Raw genomic sequence first — 18,335 nt, 5'->3', positions numbered from 1 at the left:
TCCCATCTCATTTATTAAAAAAAAAAAAATAGAAGAATCCTAGTCACCTTGGCCAATAGTCTGGCTTATTGAATGTGATATTTGTCATCCTTAACAAAGTATATTAATGTGTGTTTGCTTTTAAACAGGCACGTGGAAGTCCAGGTGTTTGGTGATCACCATGGCAATGCTGTGTACTTGTTTGAAAGGGACTGTAGTGTACAGAGGAGGCATCAGAAGATCATTGAGGAAGCCCCAGGGGTAAGGACCTTGTAAAGAAGTTTGTAAGCTTCCCACAGTCCTACTGGACAACCACTTCCCAGCAGTAGCGGGGTAAGGTCCCCACAGGGCCATGTTCCATCTCAATAGTTTCTAGGAAACTGTTCTCCGACCTCAAGTGAGCAGCTGTATAGTGTTTCCATCCAGGTTTTAAATTGTATCTAAGCAGAATGTTTAAGGAATGGTATAGTCTGGTTAATTAAATGTATTTTCCATGAAGCAGACTTATTTTAACTGCCGTCTAAGATGTTGCTAAAACATATTGGTCATCTTCCGGTTATATTGTGGAAGACAGAGATTTGCTCTTACTTGACAAATTTTGTCCCTTCAGAATTGTTTCCGTCTCTTCCAGCCTACTTCTTGACTGGCTTAAGTTGTTATCTACATCAAGGCCTATTCCTAGGTTACTTACTTTTGGATTTACATTTCTTTGGAACCTGCTACTGCCATAGGATTCTTTTCTTGTTCAAGGTTATATACAGTAGTAACCCCCCCTCACCTTGGTCAATTGTGGTTCAAAAATATTAAATCAAAAAATTCCAAAAATAAAATAAAATTCCAGAAAATTTGTAAGTTTTAAGTTATACACTGTTGTGAGTAGTGTGATGAAATCTTACGCCATCCCCCCTGGGGTGCAAATCTTCCCTTTGTCCAGCGTATCCACGCAGGGTAGGCTACCTGCGTATTAGTTGCTCAGTAGTTGTCTTAGTTACCAGATCAGCTGTCACATTACTTGTGTTAAGTAACCCTGACTTAACAATGGCTCCAAAGTATAAGAATAGTGATGTTAGAAATTTGAATATGCCAAAGAGAAGCTATAAATGCTTCCTTTAAGTGAAAAGGTATGTTTGTACAGGAAAAAACCATAGATCAGCTGTGGTTCTATCTCCAGTTTTAGGTGTCCACTGGAGATCTTGAAACATATCCCCCATGAATAAGGGGGGACTACCATACATGTTTTTTTTTAGATTTTATTTATTTGCGTTTAAAGAGAGAGGAAGGGAGAAAGAGAGGGAAAGAAACATCAGTGTGAAAGAGAAACATCAATTGGTTGCCCCTCATATGTGCCCCTACCAGGGACCAAGTCTGCAACCCAGGCATGTGCCCTGACCAGGAATCGGACCAGTGACCTTTAGCTCTACAGGACAACAACCAAGCAACTGAACCGTACTGGTCAGGGATATCATACATGCTTTTATCAGCATATAGTTCTATCAGGTCAGGAATCTGCAGTTTCTGGTTCATCAGTTTGTTATTCTCATATTAAAATTTTCATTTCTGTTGCAGAGTCTATTATACTATTTGAAGTAAATGTCAGCAATAATTTCAGTAAAGCCTTATTTTCAAATAGTGCCTACTTAAGTATATATCTGTAGAGCACAATTTTCAAAATTTTAAAAGTTTTGCCTATTTTTTGACGTAGATTTCTTTTTTTAAACCTTTCTTAATTAACTTAAAATCTCAAGGTTTACCATGCTCCAAGATAATTATTGGGCACGTGAACCAGATTGCTTTATTGTCTTAAAATTGGGATTGTTCAAAGTTTTCATATTTTAGGTAGACATATAGTTATAAAAGTGTTGTTATGTATGTACAAAGGGCAAAGATACGTCAGTATGCTGCAGAATATCTGCAGTTTATAGGAATTACTAGCAGAGCCATTAAACTTCGGTAATGTGACAGTTAAACTGGCACACTAAAAGTTAGCTTTTTATCTTTGTTATTATCTCTTTAATGCAATATCTGATACACATAGTATTACTATGTAATAGTAATAGCAATAGTATTAGTAATGTAATACTAATTAGTAAATGTAATAGTAATAGTATAGTAATACTATGTAATAGATGTAATATTGGATCTTAATGGAAATTTCTAGTAGAGCAAGGTACTAATGGAAATTTATTTAAATATTTTCCCATAGCCTGGTATTAAACCTGAAGTAAGAAAAAAGCTTGGAGAAGCTGCAGTCAGAGCTGCTAAGGCTGTAAATTATGTCGGAGCAGGTATGTGAAGATTTCGTTGTAAAAGAGGAGAAACAATAATTTATTTATGATTCAGAAACAAAAGAAACATACAGCTTTTACATCAGTGGCTTTTAAACCTTTTTGACAAGATCCACAGAAAAAAATCTATTTTATATTAAGACCCTGTATATACACACACACTTGTATTTACATTCATATATGCTTGAAAAAAAGCTTTTACTAAAGAATATGTAAAATGCTGTTCAATATTTTCTATCCTATTTTAAAGTAAAATTACTATATTGATTTTTAAATCAATAAACTGTTTTTCTCTTAAAATTTATTGATTTTTAAAAAAATATATTTTATTGATTATGCTATTACAGTTGTCCCATTTTTTTGCTCCTTTTTATTCCCCTCCACCCTGCACCTCTCCTCCCACCAGCTTTCCCTCCACCCCACCACCCACTTAGTTCATGTCCATGGGTCATACATGTAAGTTCTTTGGCTCCTCCATTTCCTATACTATTCTTAACCACCCCGTCTGTTTTGTAACTACCTATTATGCTTCTTATTCCCTGTACCTTTTCCCCCATTCTCCCCCACTCCCCACGAATAACCCTCCATGTGATCTCCATTTCTATGATTCTGTTCCTGTTCTAGTTGTTTGCTTAGTTGTTGTTTTTTTTTTTTTTAGGGTCAGTTGTTGATAGTTGTGAGTTTGTTGTCATTTTACTGTTCATAGCTTTGATCTTCTTTCCTTAGATAAGTCTCTTATTTCCCACAATAAGGGCTTGTTGATGATGAACTCCTTTACCTTGACCTTATCTGGGAAGTACTTTATCTGCCCTTCCATTCTAAATGATAGCTTTGCTGGGAAGAGTAATCTTGGGTTAGGTCCTTGCCTTTCATGACTTCAAATACTTCCTTCTAGCCCCTTCTTGCCTGTAAAGTTTCTTCTGAGAAATCAGCTGAGAGTCTTATGGGAACTCCTTTGTAGGTAACTGTCTCTTTTTTCTCTTGCTGCTTTTAAGATTCTTCCCTTCTCTTTAATCTTGGCTAATGTAATTATGATGTGCCTTGATGTGTGCTTCCTTGAGTCCAACTTCTTTGGGAGTCTCTGGGCTTCCTGGAAGTCTATTTCCTTTGCCAGATTAGGAAAGTTCTCCTCCATTATTTTTTCAAATCAGTTTTCCATTTCTTGTTCTTCTTCTTCTCCTTCTGGCACCCTTCTGGCACCCCTATGATTCAGAAGTTGGAATGTTTAGAGTTGTCCTGGAGGTTGCTAATCTTCTCCTCATTTTTCTGAATTCTTGTTTCTTCATTCTGTTCCAGTTGAATGTTTATTTCTTCCTTCTAGTCCAAATTGTTGATTTGAGTCCAGGTTTCCTTCCCGTCACTATTGGTTCCCTGTGTACTTTTCTTTATGTTACTCTGCATAGTCTTCACTTTTTCCTCTATTTTGTGACCATAAATCATTTCTGTGAGCATCCAGATTACCTAATTACCAGTGTTTTGAACTCTGCATCTGATAGATTGGCTATCTCTTCAGCTTAGTTCTGTTTTTGGAGCTTTGATTTGTTCATTCATTTGGATCATATTTTTTTATTTCAGCATGCCTCTTACATTGTAAGAGGTGGAGCCTTAAGTATTCACCAGGGTGGGGCAACTTGTGTGGCTGCATTGTGTCACTTTATATGGGGGCAGGGTCTGAGAGGGAACAATGCCTCTTGCTTGGCTCTTGGCTGACTTTCAGTCACTTCCCCTGCTACAAGCAAATTGGGCTCTTTTGGCACTGCTTCCCAAGTGGGTGGGTTTGTGTACATTCCAGGACCCTGTGAGTGTCTCCAATGAACTCTCCTGTGAGACTGGGAGTTTCTCCCACTGCTGCAACCCCCACAGGTTTTTACAGTCAAGAGGTTTTGAGGTTTTCTTTCCCCACCCTGGAACCCTGGGTTGTGTGGTCTTCTTGTTCCCCAGTTGTTCCTCCTGGTTTATCTGCATACAAATGTGGGACCTCCCAATTCACCAGCCTCCTCCTTGCCTTCCAGGTCCTCCAGGTTTGGTCTTGCTCTCCAGGTCCTCCAGCCATACCTTGACATATAGCCTCTCCCCCTGGCTGCCCATTTCTGTCTCTCCTACCAGTCTGAATAAATGTTTCTTCTTTAACTCCATGGTTGTCAGACTTCCATACAGCTTGATTTTCTGGCCGTTCTTGTTATTTTTTGTTTTTAAGTTTGTTGTTGTCCTTCTTTTGGTTGTGCAAGGAGGCAAAGTATATCTACCTACGCCTCCATCTTGGCTGGAAGTCTCTAATTAATAAACTTTATTTTCTATAGTGGTTTTAGGTTCACAGTAAAATTGAGCAGAAAGTACATAAATTTTTCCATATACCCCCTGTGCCTACACATGCATAGCCTCCCCCCTTATCAACATCCCACATCAGAGTGGTGCATTTCTCATAGTCAGTAAATGTACACTGATACATCATTATCACTCAGAGAACATGAGGGTTCATTCTTGATGTTAAATATATACCGAGTTTGGACAAATATATAATCACACGTATCTACTGTGTAGTGTCATACAGAAAGAGTAGTTTTACTTCCCTAAATATCCTCTGTGTTCTGTCCTCCATCCTTTCCTGCCTCCAACCCCTGACAACCACTCATCTTTTTGTTACCTCTATGGAGGCAATAAAAAGACAATGGTCTTTCCCAGAATGTTATGTATCTGGAATCATACAATATGTAGACTTTAAGATTGGCTCCTTTTACTTACTAATATGAATTTAAGTTTTTTCCAGGTCTCTTCATGGCTTGTTAGCTCTTTTCCTTTCAGCACTAAGTAACATTCCAGTCTGGGTGCACCACAGTTTATTTATCCCTTTACCTCCTGAAAGACATCTTGGTTTCTTCCAAATTTTGGCAATTATAAATAAAGCTGCTATAAATATCTGTGTGCAGGTTTTTGCATTGACCTAAGTTTCCATTTATTTAGGTAAATGCCAAAAGACATGATTGCTAGAACATATGGTGAGATTATGTTTAGTTATGTAAGAAGCTGCCAAACTGTCTTCCAGAGTAGCTGTGCCGTTTTGCATTCTCAGCAGCTGTGTACTATTGTTCCTGTTGCTTGGTGTTCTCAACATGATATGGTATTCAGTGTTCCAGATTTTGGCCTTTCTCATAGGTGTGTAGTGGTACCTATTGTTTTTTTTTATTTGCATTTCCCTACTGACATATGTTATGGATCATTTTTTCACATGCTTACTTGCCACCTGTTTATCAATTATTTCTTCCATGGATTGTGCTTTTTTGTTGTGTCCAAAAAAGCATCACCATATCCAAGGTCACCTAGGTTTTCTTCTGTGCTGTCTAGGTTTATGATTCATTTTGAGTTAATTTTTGTGAAGGGTGTAAGGTATGTGTCTGGATTCATTTTTTTTTGCATGTGGTTGTTCAGTTGTTGTTCCAGCACCATTTGTTGAAAAGACTCTTTTCAACATTGACTCTTTGCTCCATTGTATTGCCTTTCCTCCTTTGTCAAAGATCAGTTGGCTGCATTTACCTGGGTCTATTTCTGGGCCCTCTATCTTGTGCCATCGATCTATTTGTCTATTCTTTCACCATTGCTTGAATGTTTTAATTACTATAGCTTTATAGTAAGTCTTGAAGTAAGGTAGTTTTAGTTGTCCAACTTTGTTCTTTCTTAGTATTGAGTTGGCTATTTTGGGTCTTCTGCCTCTCTATATAAACTTTAGAATTAGTTTCATGATACCCACAAAATAACTGGCTGGAATTTTGATTGGGATTGTGTTGAATCTATAGATTAAGTTTAGAAGAGCTGATGTCTTCACAATATTGAATCTTCTACTCATGAACATGGAATATCTTTCAATTTATTTAGTTATTCTTTGAGTTCTTTTATGAAAGTTTTGCAATTTTTTGGTATAGATCTTGTACATAAATTATTAAATCTATACCTATTTTATTTTGGGTACTAATGTAAATGGTATTGCATTGTTAGTTTCAGATTTCACTTATTCACCATTAATGTATGGGAAAATGATTGGCTTTTGTATATTAATCTTGTATCCTAGAACTTTGCCATATCATGTTAGTTCTAGGAGGGGTATTTTTTTGTCAGTTTCAGATTTTCTACATAGGTGATTGAGTCATCTGTGAACAAAGACAGTTTTATTTCTTCCTTCCTAATCTGTATACCTTTTTATTTGCTTTTCTTGCCTTATTGCATTAGCTATGACTTCTGTACTATATTGAAAAGGAGTGGTAAGAACAGACATCCTTGCCTTCCTTGTTTCTGATCTCGGTAGGAAAGCTTCTAGTTTTCTTATCATTAAGTATGATGTACATCATAAGTTGGAAGTTTTTTTGTAAATCTTCTTTACTGAAGAAATTCCTCTCTGTTCTACTTTGTGAGTTTTTATTATAATTGGACATTGGCTTTTATTAAAGGCTTCGTCTGCATTTGTTGACATGATCATGTGATTCTTTAGCCTTTTGATGTGATGGATTACATTAATTGATTTTCAAATGTTGAACCAGCCTTGAATACTGGGATAAATCCTACTTGATTGTGGTATGTAATCCTTTTTATAGATTTTGGATTTGATTTGCTAATATTTTGTTGAGAGTTTTGCATCCTTGTTCATAAAAGATATTGGTTTGTAGATTTCTTTCCTTGTAATGTCCTTATCTGCTTGAGAATTGATATAATTTCTTCCTTAAATATTTGGTAGAATTTACCAGTGAATCCATCCGAGCCTGTGACTTTGTGTTTTAGAAGGTTATTAATGATTGATTCAACTTCCTTAATGACATAGGATTGTCTTTCTTCTTGTGTGAGCTTTGGCACAGTGTGTCTTTCAGGAAGGCACAATGTGCCAAATAACTGGAAAGTTTAGTCCATTTCATCTAGGTTGTCAAATCTGTATGTAGAATTACACATACTATTCCTTTATTATCCCTTTAATGTCCATGGGAACAGGTAGTGATTGTCCCTTCTTCCATTTCTGATATTAGTACTTTTTATCTTCTCTTTGTTTTTCTTAGATAGCCTGGCTAGAGGCTTATCAATTTTATTGATTTTTTTTCAAAGCACTAACTTTTGGTTTTGTTGCTTTTCTCTTCTCTTTGTTTTTCTTAGATAGCTTGGCTAGAAGTTTATCAATTTTATTGATTTTTTTTGAAGAACCAACTTCTGGTTTTGTTGATTTTTCTCTATTTCCTATTTTTAATTTCATGGATTTGTCCTCTAATTTTTTTATATTTTATTTTTTTCTGCTTACTTTGGAATTAATTTGCTCTATTTTTTTCTAGTTTCCTAAAATGGAAGCTTAGATTATTGACAGATTTTTTTTTCTCAAATATATGGATCCAAAGCTATAAAATTCTAAGTACTGCTTTTGGTGCATCCCCAAAGTTTTGGTAAGTTGTCATTCCATTTTCATTTAATTTCTCTTGTGAGTTCTTTGACCCATGTGTTAATAAATACAGTGTTGTTTTATCTACAAATATTTTGGGATTTTTTTTCAGCTATCTTTCTGTTAATGATTTTTAGTTTAGTTTATTAATACTTAGTTGGACTTCCAGCAAGATGGAGGCATAGGTGGACGTACCATACCTCCACGCACAACCAAGATTGGAACAACAACAATTTAGAGGCAGAATAACACCCAGAACTGACAGAAAATTTATCTGAATGGAAGTCAGACAGCCAAGAAGTTGAAATAGATCTGTTTATCCAGACCAGTAGGAGGGGCATAGACAAACAGCCAGGCGCAGAGAACAGGGCGCATAAGGCAACCGGGAGCACGTAAGGCATCTGGGGCATGCAAGATCACAGCGGGTAGACCGTGAGTACACAAGCAGCAGCTGGCAGACCCAGTGAGGTGGTGATTGTGGAGCAGGGCAGAGTGTGCAATCCAGGGTCCCAGAGAAGGGACTGAGATCCCACGGAGAATGGAGCCACCACCATTGTTCCCTCTCGACCACACCCTTACAAACAATATCACAATCTAGCAACTAGGGTGCCCAGCCCTGGTGAACACCTAAGGCTCCGCCCCTCACCGAAACAGGAGCGAGCAGTCCAAAAAAAGAGAGAGAGAGAGAGATGGCTCAAACAGAAGCACAAATCAGTGCCCCAGAAGTCATCCTTTTGAGCTACTAAGAGATAGCTAACCTATCAGATGCACAGTTCAAAACACTGGTGATCAGGAAGCTCACAGAATTGGTTGATTTTGGACGCAAATTAGATGAAAAAGTGCAGATTACCATAAAAGAAATGAAGAAAATGCACAAGGAACCAACAGTAATGGGAAGGAAACTGGGACTCAAAACAATAGAGTGGACCAGAAGGAAGAAAGAAACGACCCAACAGGAAAGAATGGAGAAATAAGAATTCAAAAAAACAAGGAGAAGCTTAGGAACCTCCAGGACATCTTTAAATGTTCCAACATCTGAATTATAGGGGTACCAGAAGGGGAAGAGGTAGAACAACAGATTGAAAATGTATTTGAACAAATAATAAAGGAGAACTTCCCCAATCTGGCAAAGGAAATAGACTTCCAGGAGGTCCAGGAAGCTCAGAGAGTCCCAAAGAAGTTGGACCCAAGAAGAAACACACCAAGGCACATCATAATTACATTAGCCAAGGTAAAAATGAAGGAAAGAATCCTAGAAGCAGCAAGAGATAAGGGGACAGTCACCTACAAAGGAGTTCCCATCAGACTGTCAGCTGATTTCTCAAGAGAAACCTTACAGGCAAGAAGGGGCTGGAAAGAAGTATTCCAAGTCATGAAAGACAAGGACCTGCATCCCAGATTGCTCTATCCAGCAAAGCTTTCATTTATAATGGAAGGGCAGATAAAGTGCTTCTCAGATAAGGTCAAGTTAAAGGAGTTCAGCATCACCAAGCCCGTATTTTATGAAATGTTAAAGGGACTTATCTAAGAAAAAGAAGATAAAGAAAAAACATGTATAGTAAAAGGACAGCAAACTCACAATTATTAACAACCACACCTAAAGCAAAACCAAAAGAAACTAAGCAAACAACTAGAACAGGAACAGAACCACAGAAATGGAGATCACATGGAGTGTTAGCAACAGGGGAGTGGGAGGAGGAGAGAGGGGGAAAAGGTACAGAGAATAAGTAGCATAGATTGTAGCTAGGAAATAGACAGGGGGAGGGTAAGAATAGTATGAGAAATGTAGAAGCTGAAGAACTTATAAGTATGACACATGGACATGAACTAAAGGGGGAGAAGTGGGTGGGAGAGGGTGTACAGGGTGGAGGAGAGTGAAGGGGGAAAATGGGACAACTGTAATAGCATAATCAATAAAATATATTAAAAAATACTTAGTTTAATTGTGGTCTAAGAGCAGACATTGTATGATATTTATTCTTTTAAATTTGTGAAGGTGTTTTTTTCTGGCCCTGAATGTGGTTTCTCTTGCGTAAGCTAGAGAATATGTAATATGCGGTTGTTGGATGAAGCAGTCTGGAGGTGTCAGTTATATCCAGTTTGTCAGTGGTGCTGTGGAGTTCAGCTATGTCCTTACTGATTTCCTGCCTGTCGGATTTGCCCATTTCTGGTGGAGAGGTATTAAAGTCTCCAGTTGTATTCGTGGTTTCATCTAGTTCTCTCTGCAGTTCTCAGTATGCATTTCAACACACTGTTGTTCATGCATACACATTAAGGATTGTTGTTTCATCTTGGAATATTGGCTGTATCATCTTTTTTTTTTTTTTTGCTCTATATCATTTTACTTCTCTCTGAAGAACTTTTTGTTGATCTGAGACAGTCTTTATTTCTGTTTTCACTTTTGAAGGATAATTTGACAGGGTACAGAATTATCCTGGTCTGATAATTCCAATCTCTACCATATCTGAGTCTGGTTTTAATGTTTGTTCGGTCTCTTCAAATTGCATTTTTTGCCTGTTAGTATGCCTGGTAATTTTTTTGTTGACAGCCAGACATGTGCACTAGCTAAAAGGAATGATGATAAATAGATCTCTAGTGACATAGTCATAATGCATGGGGAAGGGAAAGGTTCTGTAGTCCTATGATTATTAGATCTAAGTGTTCAGTGAGTTTGAGCCCAAACTATGAGCTCTCTCCGTGCTTCTCAGTTTGTTTTTGTTTGTTTTTGGTTTTGATTTACTCTGTTAGGTGGGATGGGATGTCTGGAAGGGACTGGAGTTGTGTATTTGCCTTCCCCCATTTATGTTAATTAGGTTTTGATAAAACCCCAATAGTTTAGGTTCTGGTAAAATAGTTTTTCTTAAAGGCAGATCTTATTAAGAAGAACAGAATTCTGGCATACTTCAAAGAGTTTCTTTTCCCCTCCTATTGCTGGAGACCCAAGGGGATTTTTCTCCAACATTTACTGTGAGGACCTGATAGCACTCCTGGATATAAAAATCACAAAGTTTGGGGTCCCTCTATAACTAGATTCCCCCTGGGATTTTTAAGTCTCAGACATGTCCATACCGAGCCTCTAGCAATTCATCAATTATCCAGGTTCTCCTACTCAGGGACTTGTTTCTGCAGAGGTTCTTTGCTTGTAGGTTTCTGCTCTGGTAGGTTGTGAATCTCTGTATTTGCCTGTCTGTCTCTCCAGTTCTGGGGGCGCTGGTTTGCCCCGTGGCTTCATGTCTCTCATGCGTCTAGGAAGAGATGTTGATTCTTCAGGTTGTTAGGCCTTTTACTTGTTGCCAGGATAGAATGGTGGCTTAAGTTCCTTCTATTTTGGACCAGATACTTGGAAACCTTCACTTAATTTTGACAATCCACCAATGATCTGTGAACCACAGTTTGAAAAACCATTTTAAATTACTGTTGACCCTTGAACAGCATGGGGATTTAGGAGCACTGACCCCACATACAGAGGAAGAATCCATTTATAAGTTTTGATTCCCCTAAAACTTAACTACTAACAGCCTACTGTGAGGACTGGGAGCCTTACTGACAACATAATAGTCAGTTAACACATATTTGTACATTATATATATCATATATTGTATTCTTACAATAAAGTCAGCTATAGAAAAGAAAAATTAAGTAAATCATGAGGAGAAAATATATTTACAGTACTGGGCTGTATTTGTCAATACTGTAAGTTCACATTGACTGTTTATAAGATGAACCATCTGTCAGCACCTATATCAGTAGTGTCTTATGTGATACAAAACACTGCAGATGTTATACATATTACTAACCCTAGACATTGAAAATGAAAAGATAATTTGAAAAAGATTCACATTTATTTACAGGTATGACAATAATGTCATTGATAACAAAGAAGCAGCAATATGATAGCTTATGGTAGCTTCATGTTATTGATATGATTGCTTTATAGAAGCCTAGCCTATAATGAATCACAACATTTTTAGGGCATACAGTATTATAGTCGTATTTATAATACAGTACTGGAAACACTGTTACATTTTTTTAAAAAGCATTTACCTGTGATAATCAGTTGATGCACATTTTCTCCAATGAAGAGAGAGAGGCTTACTGTATAGTAATATAATTTTTAAAAGCAAAGTTATAAATTATGTTAAATATCACTCATGCCTATGTAAGGATAGGCTATCTACTTCCATATGAGCCTTCCACATGATGTTCTACGTGTTGAATACTTAGGTGATGATGACAAAAATGTCATATAGTTTTTGCTGTACACTTACTAGATTTTCAAAGGAAGACATATGCACAGATAAGTTTATTAACTATAAGCACAGTTATTTACTATTCATTAAGTCAAAGCGGATCGTCACAAAGGTCTTCGTCCTTGTCATCTTCACGCTGAATGGGCTGAGGAGGAAGAGGAAGAGTTGGTCTTGCTGTCTCAGGAGTGGGAGAGGTGGAGAGAAGTGCAAGGGCAGGCGGGAGAAGCAGGCACACTTAGCCCAACTTTATGGAAATACATCATAGTTTCTACCTGACTTTTCTGCTCTTTCACTTCTCTCAAAATGTTTCTATATGGTGCCAATCCACCTTCCTTGTTCGCTTTAGTTTCAGTACCGGTATCGTAGAAGGATCCTTGTTACAAAAAAGTCAAAAGCCGTCTTGAATAATCAGCGCCCTTCTGCCCCGTTGTCTGATGTCAGCTTGTTTTCTGGCTGTGCCTCTTCCACGCCTTCCTCCCCGCCTGGCACTGGTCCAGAAGCACTCATCTCCGTCAGGCCACCATCTGTGAATTCCTCCGGTGTGGTATCTGTCAGCTCTAGAATTCCCCCAAGATCAATGTCTTGAAACCCTTTACCCCCCACATTTTTTCTTTTTTGCCATCTGTACAGTCTCATGCCTTTCTTGACTGGCCCTGCCGTAAATCCTGTGCAGTCACGCACAACATCTGGACACAGTTTTGTCTAGCAGGAACTTATTCTTCAGGCTTGATGGTCTCATGGCTTTTTCTGTGACATCCATGGCACTTTCAATAGTGTAATCCTTCCAGATTTTCATGATGTTGCCTTTGTAGGGATCCTCTTCCATACCATTGATAATCCTTTGCATGGAATGCTGTGCATGATGAGCCTTCAAGTCCTTATCACCCCTTGCTCTAGAGGCTGAATTAGAGACATCATGTCGGGGGAAAGTAGACCACTCTGATGCCTTTAGTGTTAACTCACGGGGTCCTGGGTGGCCAGAGTTACTGTTCAGTATCAAAAGAACTTTGAAAAGCAATTCCTTACTGACAAGGTGCTTCCTGACTTCAGGGACAAAGCCTCAATGGGACCAATCCAGAAAAGGGGTTCTTGTTGCCCAGGCCTTTTATACCAAAAGACAGGCAGCTAGTGTTTATGGGTTCCCTCCCAGGCTGAGGACTAGCAGCTTTATAGCCACAGCATTTAGCCATGAACCAGATTGCATTTGTACAAAACGATAGAGTTAACCTCTTCCTGCTTTAAATCCTAGTACTTGCTTCTCTTCCTTATTGATAAATGTCCTTTGTGGCTTTTCCCCCTCAAGAATAGGGCACTTTCATCTGCATTAAAAACATGTTCAGGCAGATATCCTTTCTCCTCGGTGAGTTCCTCAGTGCCATCTGGGAGCTTGTCTGCTGCCTCTGGTTTGGCAGAAGCTACTTCTCCTGTTATCCTGACAATTTTTAAGCCGAACCTCTTCCTAAAATTATCAAGCCATCCTTTGCTGTCATTAAATTCTCCAGCTTTAGAGCCTTCACTATCTTTTTGCTTTTAAGTTGTCATATAATGACTTCTCTTTTTCTGAAACCATGTTAGAGTCCATGGGTATGCCTTTCTTATAGCAATGTTGTACCCACAAAAGCTACATTTTCAGTATGAGATAAAAAGGTATTTTGCAAAAAATGCTGGCTGGCATAGCTAGGGTGATGACTTCACAAGTTTTCTTATTTTACAATTATCCTTACACTGGATCCATTTATCTTTAAATTTTTTTTTAAATTTATTGATATTAGAGAGAGAGAGAGAGAGAATTTTGAATTTTTGTCATTCCATTTATTTATGCATTCATTGGTTGCTTCTGGTATGTGCCCTCACTGGGGATTGAACCTGCAACCTTGGTGTATCTGGACAATGCTGTAACTAACTGAGCTATCTGACCAGGGCTGGATTCATTTACAGTATCTTCTTTAAAATAAATAAAAATAAAATTTTTTTACCAGCAATTTTTAAATTTTTTAATTGCTGGTAAAAAATCTTCAAAAATTCAAATGTTCAAATCTTCAAAAATTTTTCCAGTATAGTGATTGAAAGCAATCCTTGCATAAGTGGACCCGCACAGCACAAACCGTGATGTTCTAGGGGCAGCAGTGTGTGGAACTAACTTTAGGCCAAGTGAAAAACCTCAAACAAACACCAAATACTATGCTCCACATTATTTTATGTCTATGATATTCTAGGGAAAAAAACTATAATGACAGAGAGCAGACTAATAATTGCCTGGGGCCCGGGGAAGGGACCGACTGCACAGGGCACAAGGGAACTTTTTGGATGATGGAAATGTTCTGTATTTTCATTGCGGTGGAGATTACATGACTATATTCAACTGTGAAACTCAATATACTTCTCTTAAAATGGATCATTTTTATACCTTAATAAAGCTGGAGGAAGTTTTGTAGTGCTTAATAAAATGCCAATAGATAAGATATTATCAACATAAGGTTTAGTTGCTAAGCAATATTTCAATGGGTCACCAGCAAAAGGACTTTTAAAGGAAATTTCCAAGAACCCATAATCAGGGAGGAAAAGACTGTGTTTTTCTCCACAGGGTTGGAGCGAGACGGGCTGCCATGGGGGTGGTTGCCCGGGATCTGGGTGCACTGAAGCAGCGCAACACCTGCCTGGGCAGCCGGGGCCTCGCTGCTGTGGCAGCTCTGACTGGTTCATACCTGGAGCTTACCCTTTGCTCAAAACCCCAAACATATTTTTCTGTTGCGAAATTTCTCGTGGCTCCCTATTTTTGACTGCGAATCATTTGCTGCTACACGTGGGATGTTTTCTTCATGAAATACATAGTACCATTGAGTGAAGGAAGTGGTAAAACTGTGATACATCACGGGCATTTTAATTTGCTACTGACTATATGCTTCTGAAATGTAACTGCTTTATTTTATCTTGTAGGAACTGTGGAGTTTATTATGGACTCACAACACAATTTCTACTTCATGGAGATGAATACAAGGCTGCAGGTGGAACATCCTGTTACTGAGATGATCACAGGAACTGACTTGGTGGAGTGGCAGCTTAAGGTGAGAATATTTTTTCTATTAAACATCAGTCTTGAAACCACTTACCTGCTGGTCTCCTAAAAAAAGGTGTCATTTTGGATAAGGGTTCAATTCTTGGTGGTTATGATAAGAACAGGAAAATGGGAGGTTAAATGAAAGTGACACTGCATTGGATGGTATGACATTACTGTCACTTCATGGACACAGATTCCTAATGTATTAATTACCATTATTCCCCATGAGGCATGGGGCAGCCAGCAGGTGAGCTGCTGCCACTGAGGATGGCTTGTGACCACGTAGTACCAGCACCGAAGCCTTTTGCTATACCCCAGGCCACATGTCTCTGAGCCAGGTCATCGCTGGATTATGGAGGCAGGACAGATGCGAGCCCAGAGGAAGTGAGCTGAGACAGAGTTGGGAAGGAAGAGCCTAGGGAATGGTCTCAACCAATAGACTGGTCCATGAGACTCAGATTGTCGCTGCCTGTGGTGGTGTGATGCCTGTGTAGGGGTCTTCAAAGCAGGTCTGGCCTTGCTGTGACGTGCCTGCTGGTTTTACAGAGGTGTAAGGCCACCACTGTTCCTTTATTATAGGTAGCGTGAGAAGCACTGACCTAGACCAGCCAGCGTTCCACAAAGCATTTTATTTCCAATATTATTAATAATAGCTTAGTGAGTTTTTCCCTTTATTGAAAACAATAGATCGTGTCTCAGCCTTCTTTTTTTAAATATAAAGAAAGTGTTTTAAGCCATATGAATAATCTTTTTTTAAAGATTTTATTTATTTAGTTATTTAAGAGAGGGGGAAGGGAGAGAGACAAAGAGCGAGAGAAACTTCGATGTAAAGGAGAAACATCAATCTCTCACCTCTCGTACACGCCTGATGGAGAACCAGACCTGCAGCCCAGGCGTGTGCCCTGCCCGGGAATCAAACCCGGGACCTTTCGCTCTGTGGGGCAGCACCCAACCAACTGAGCCACGCTGGTCAGGGCGAATAGTCTCAATCTCTCTGAGATTCTTGGTTCTTTATATATCCTGAATCTAAATTGCTTTTTTCATGCTGTGATGCTGAAGTCTTGATTGTTTTGATAATTTCTATCTTTTCAGAACTCCTGTGGACAATAATACGATGTTCCTTTTGATATTTCCTTAGGGATGATCGGTGGTTTTAATTGAGCCAAAAGATTCTTCTGGGCCTCTATAACCTTGGGAGCTAATGAAAAGCAGGCACACCAGGCTAGTAAGTGTTAGTGGGTGTCAGGAAAACTGTAGTGGATTTAGAAACTTCTGGAAAGACTGCTTATGTTTCTAGAATGTAAGGAAAAGGAAGGTTTTTTTTTTTCTGAAATAGTAGCCCAAGAGAGTCCTGAATCTTGAAATCATGGAGGATAAAAGGGTCCTAAAGAACATGACGCAGAGTTCATGGTTTGAAACAACGTGCCATAATATCATCAATTCAGTCCATTTTCTTTTTATTCCTTCTTGCCGTGGTTCCTGATTTTTCTTCTTTACATATTTAAAGCAATGAAACCTTTGCTTTTGTTTTACACTTACCTGTTTAGTTCAGTGTTATGCTAGGTTATTTCAGTGTCTTTCCCTGAGATCTTTTGGTATCTCAGCTTGTCATTTTCTCATCTTGGAGAAAAAGTTAAGGGGAGTGTGAAAGCAAGTCCTCCAAATTACACTAGTTAGAGATTTGTATTTACATAATGGCTAAAATTATCATTATAGCAATGATAAACAGTAGTGGTCATCTGTAATCTGATGCCGTGCAATATATATATAAATACAATAAAACTGGAAAACCATTATGTCCCCCTTTCTGAGGAACATAATGTTTTGCTTTACAACTCACTTGCTGATTAAAATTACAAATATGTCTAATGTCACATTTTACCCATAGCTTTCAATATAGTCCTGAACACCAACTAATATTTACTATTAAGAAAAAAAGACTGATTTGAGTGATAATGGTTTACATGAAAACTGAAACTACAGTGCCAGAAAGAAATCTTAGTTTCAATTATAGTGGAAAAAACACTGATTTTTATATTTATAATTGTCGGCAGTTTTCCTGCATTCTCTACTTTAAAACTCTAGAACTCCATTGTAATTCATACTTTCTTTTCAAGCTGCATCTGTTTTTAAATCTTTTTAGCTTTTGCCCAATGCTGAAGGGAGTGAATAAAGTGATCATTTTTATTTGGCCTCATTGTAAAGTCCAAATGTACATTTTACATAGAAAAGGGAGCACCCCCATCTTACTAGTCTCGCAGGTGCTTTAAGGTGGATTTTTTAAAAGAAGTGCGTACTCTTTGATCACTAGATTGCAGCAGGAGAGAAGATTCCTTTGAGCCAGGAAGAAATAACTTTGCAAGGCCATGCGTTTGAAGCTCGGATATATGCAGAAGACCCTCACAATAACTTCATGCCAGGGGCCGGACCACTGGTGCATCTCTCCACACCGCCAGCAGACGTGTCCACTAGGATCGAAACTGGAGTCCGGCAAGGTAAGCCGGAGTAAGACAAAAGGTCTCTTTGAACTTTTAGTGCATTATTATTTTCAGACAGGGTCGATTCCCTGTGTCTCATGGAAATGTCTAGTATGTTTTAAAATAAAGGATTTAATTCATTTCCCAGTAATCTTTATTTTTTCCTTCTAGAATATTTTTTTTAAAGAATGACTAGTAATTTTAACCAATTACTTGGTCAAACCTAAGCAACAAATACTTTGTGTGCATTGTTTTATATTTTTACTTTGCCTGGTTCCCAAAATGATTTAAGGTGACCAGTATTCACTGTGCTTAAGGTACTCTGCCTTCAAGTCAAGCTGGAGAATTAATATATAAACAGCATAAGCTAAACAATAATAAAAGAAATTTAAAAGTAAGATGATAGCAGTACCAGAGCTATCGCAGTTCAGCATGTGATTAATAACAATGGTCGTAACTAGCAGTTATTTAGCACTTACGTGCAGGTGCTGTTCTAGGTGACCTTTCTTTCTATAAAGCCTCCTTTAACCAGAACTACCCTGTGAGTAGGCATTTCTATTACCCCCATTTTCTAGACGAGGGAACCAGGACACAGAGAAGGTAAGTGATGCCCAAGATCGCCCTTGCAGCCGAGACTCAGCCCCCAGCAGTCTGGCTCCAGAGTCCGCGCCCTGGGCCTCCACTGCCTGTTGCCACCTTGACTTTGGCTGTAGAGAAGTTGTGGCAGTTCTCAGGGCTGGGACATGATGTTAGGCACTGTTCTGAAGAGGGCATCTAGAGTGGATTGGGGTAGGCAGATTTAACAGCATAAAGAAAAGCAAAGAAAAGAGAACTGAACTAAGGTATGTTTGGAGAACTGCAACCAAACGCGTGTCTGGG

General features: G+C 38.5%; 1 protein-coding gene across 1 annotated transcript in view; it reads left to right on the top strand.

Moving 5' to 3' along the window:
- Positions 1-18,335, top strand: part of MCCC1 (methylcrotonyl-CoA carboxylase subunit 1) — a 59,725-nt gene that overhangs the window by 23,380 nt on the left and 18,010 nt on the right. The window contains exons 8-11 of the mRNA XM_045852066.1: positions 129-240; positions 2,183-2,264; positions 14,859-14,986; positions 17,291-17,474. Of these exons, the coding sequence (XP_045708022.1) occupies positions 129-240; positions 2,183-2,264; positions 14,859-14,986; positions 17,291-17,474 (506 nt within the window). The remainder of the gene's footprint in view (positions 1-128; positions 241-2,182; positions 2,265-14,858; positions 14,987-17,290; positions 17,475-18,335) is intronic.

Source organism: Phyllostomus hastatus, unplaced genomic scaffold, assembly GCF_019186645.2.
Source record: "Phyllostomus hastatus isolate PE091 unplaced genomic scaffold, TTU_PhHast_1.1 phas_contig_86, whole genome shotgun sequence".
Classification (NCBI taxonomy): Eukaryota; Metazoa; Chordata; class Mammalia; order Chiroptera; family Phyllostomidae; genus Phyllostomus; species Phyllostomus hastatus.
This window is presented reverse-complemented; position numbering and strand designations above follow the sequence as displayed.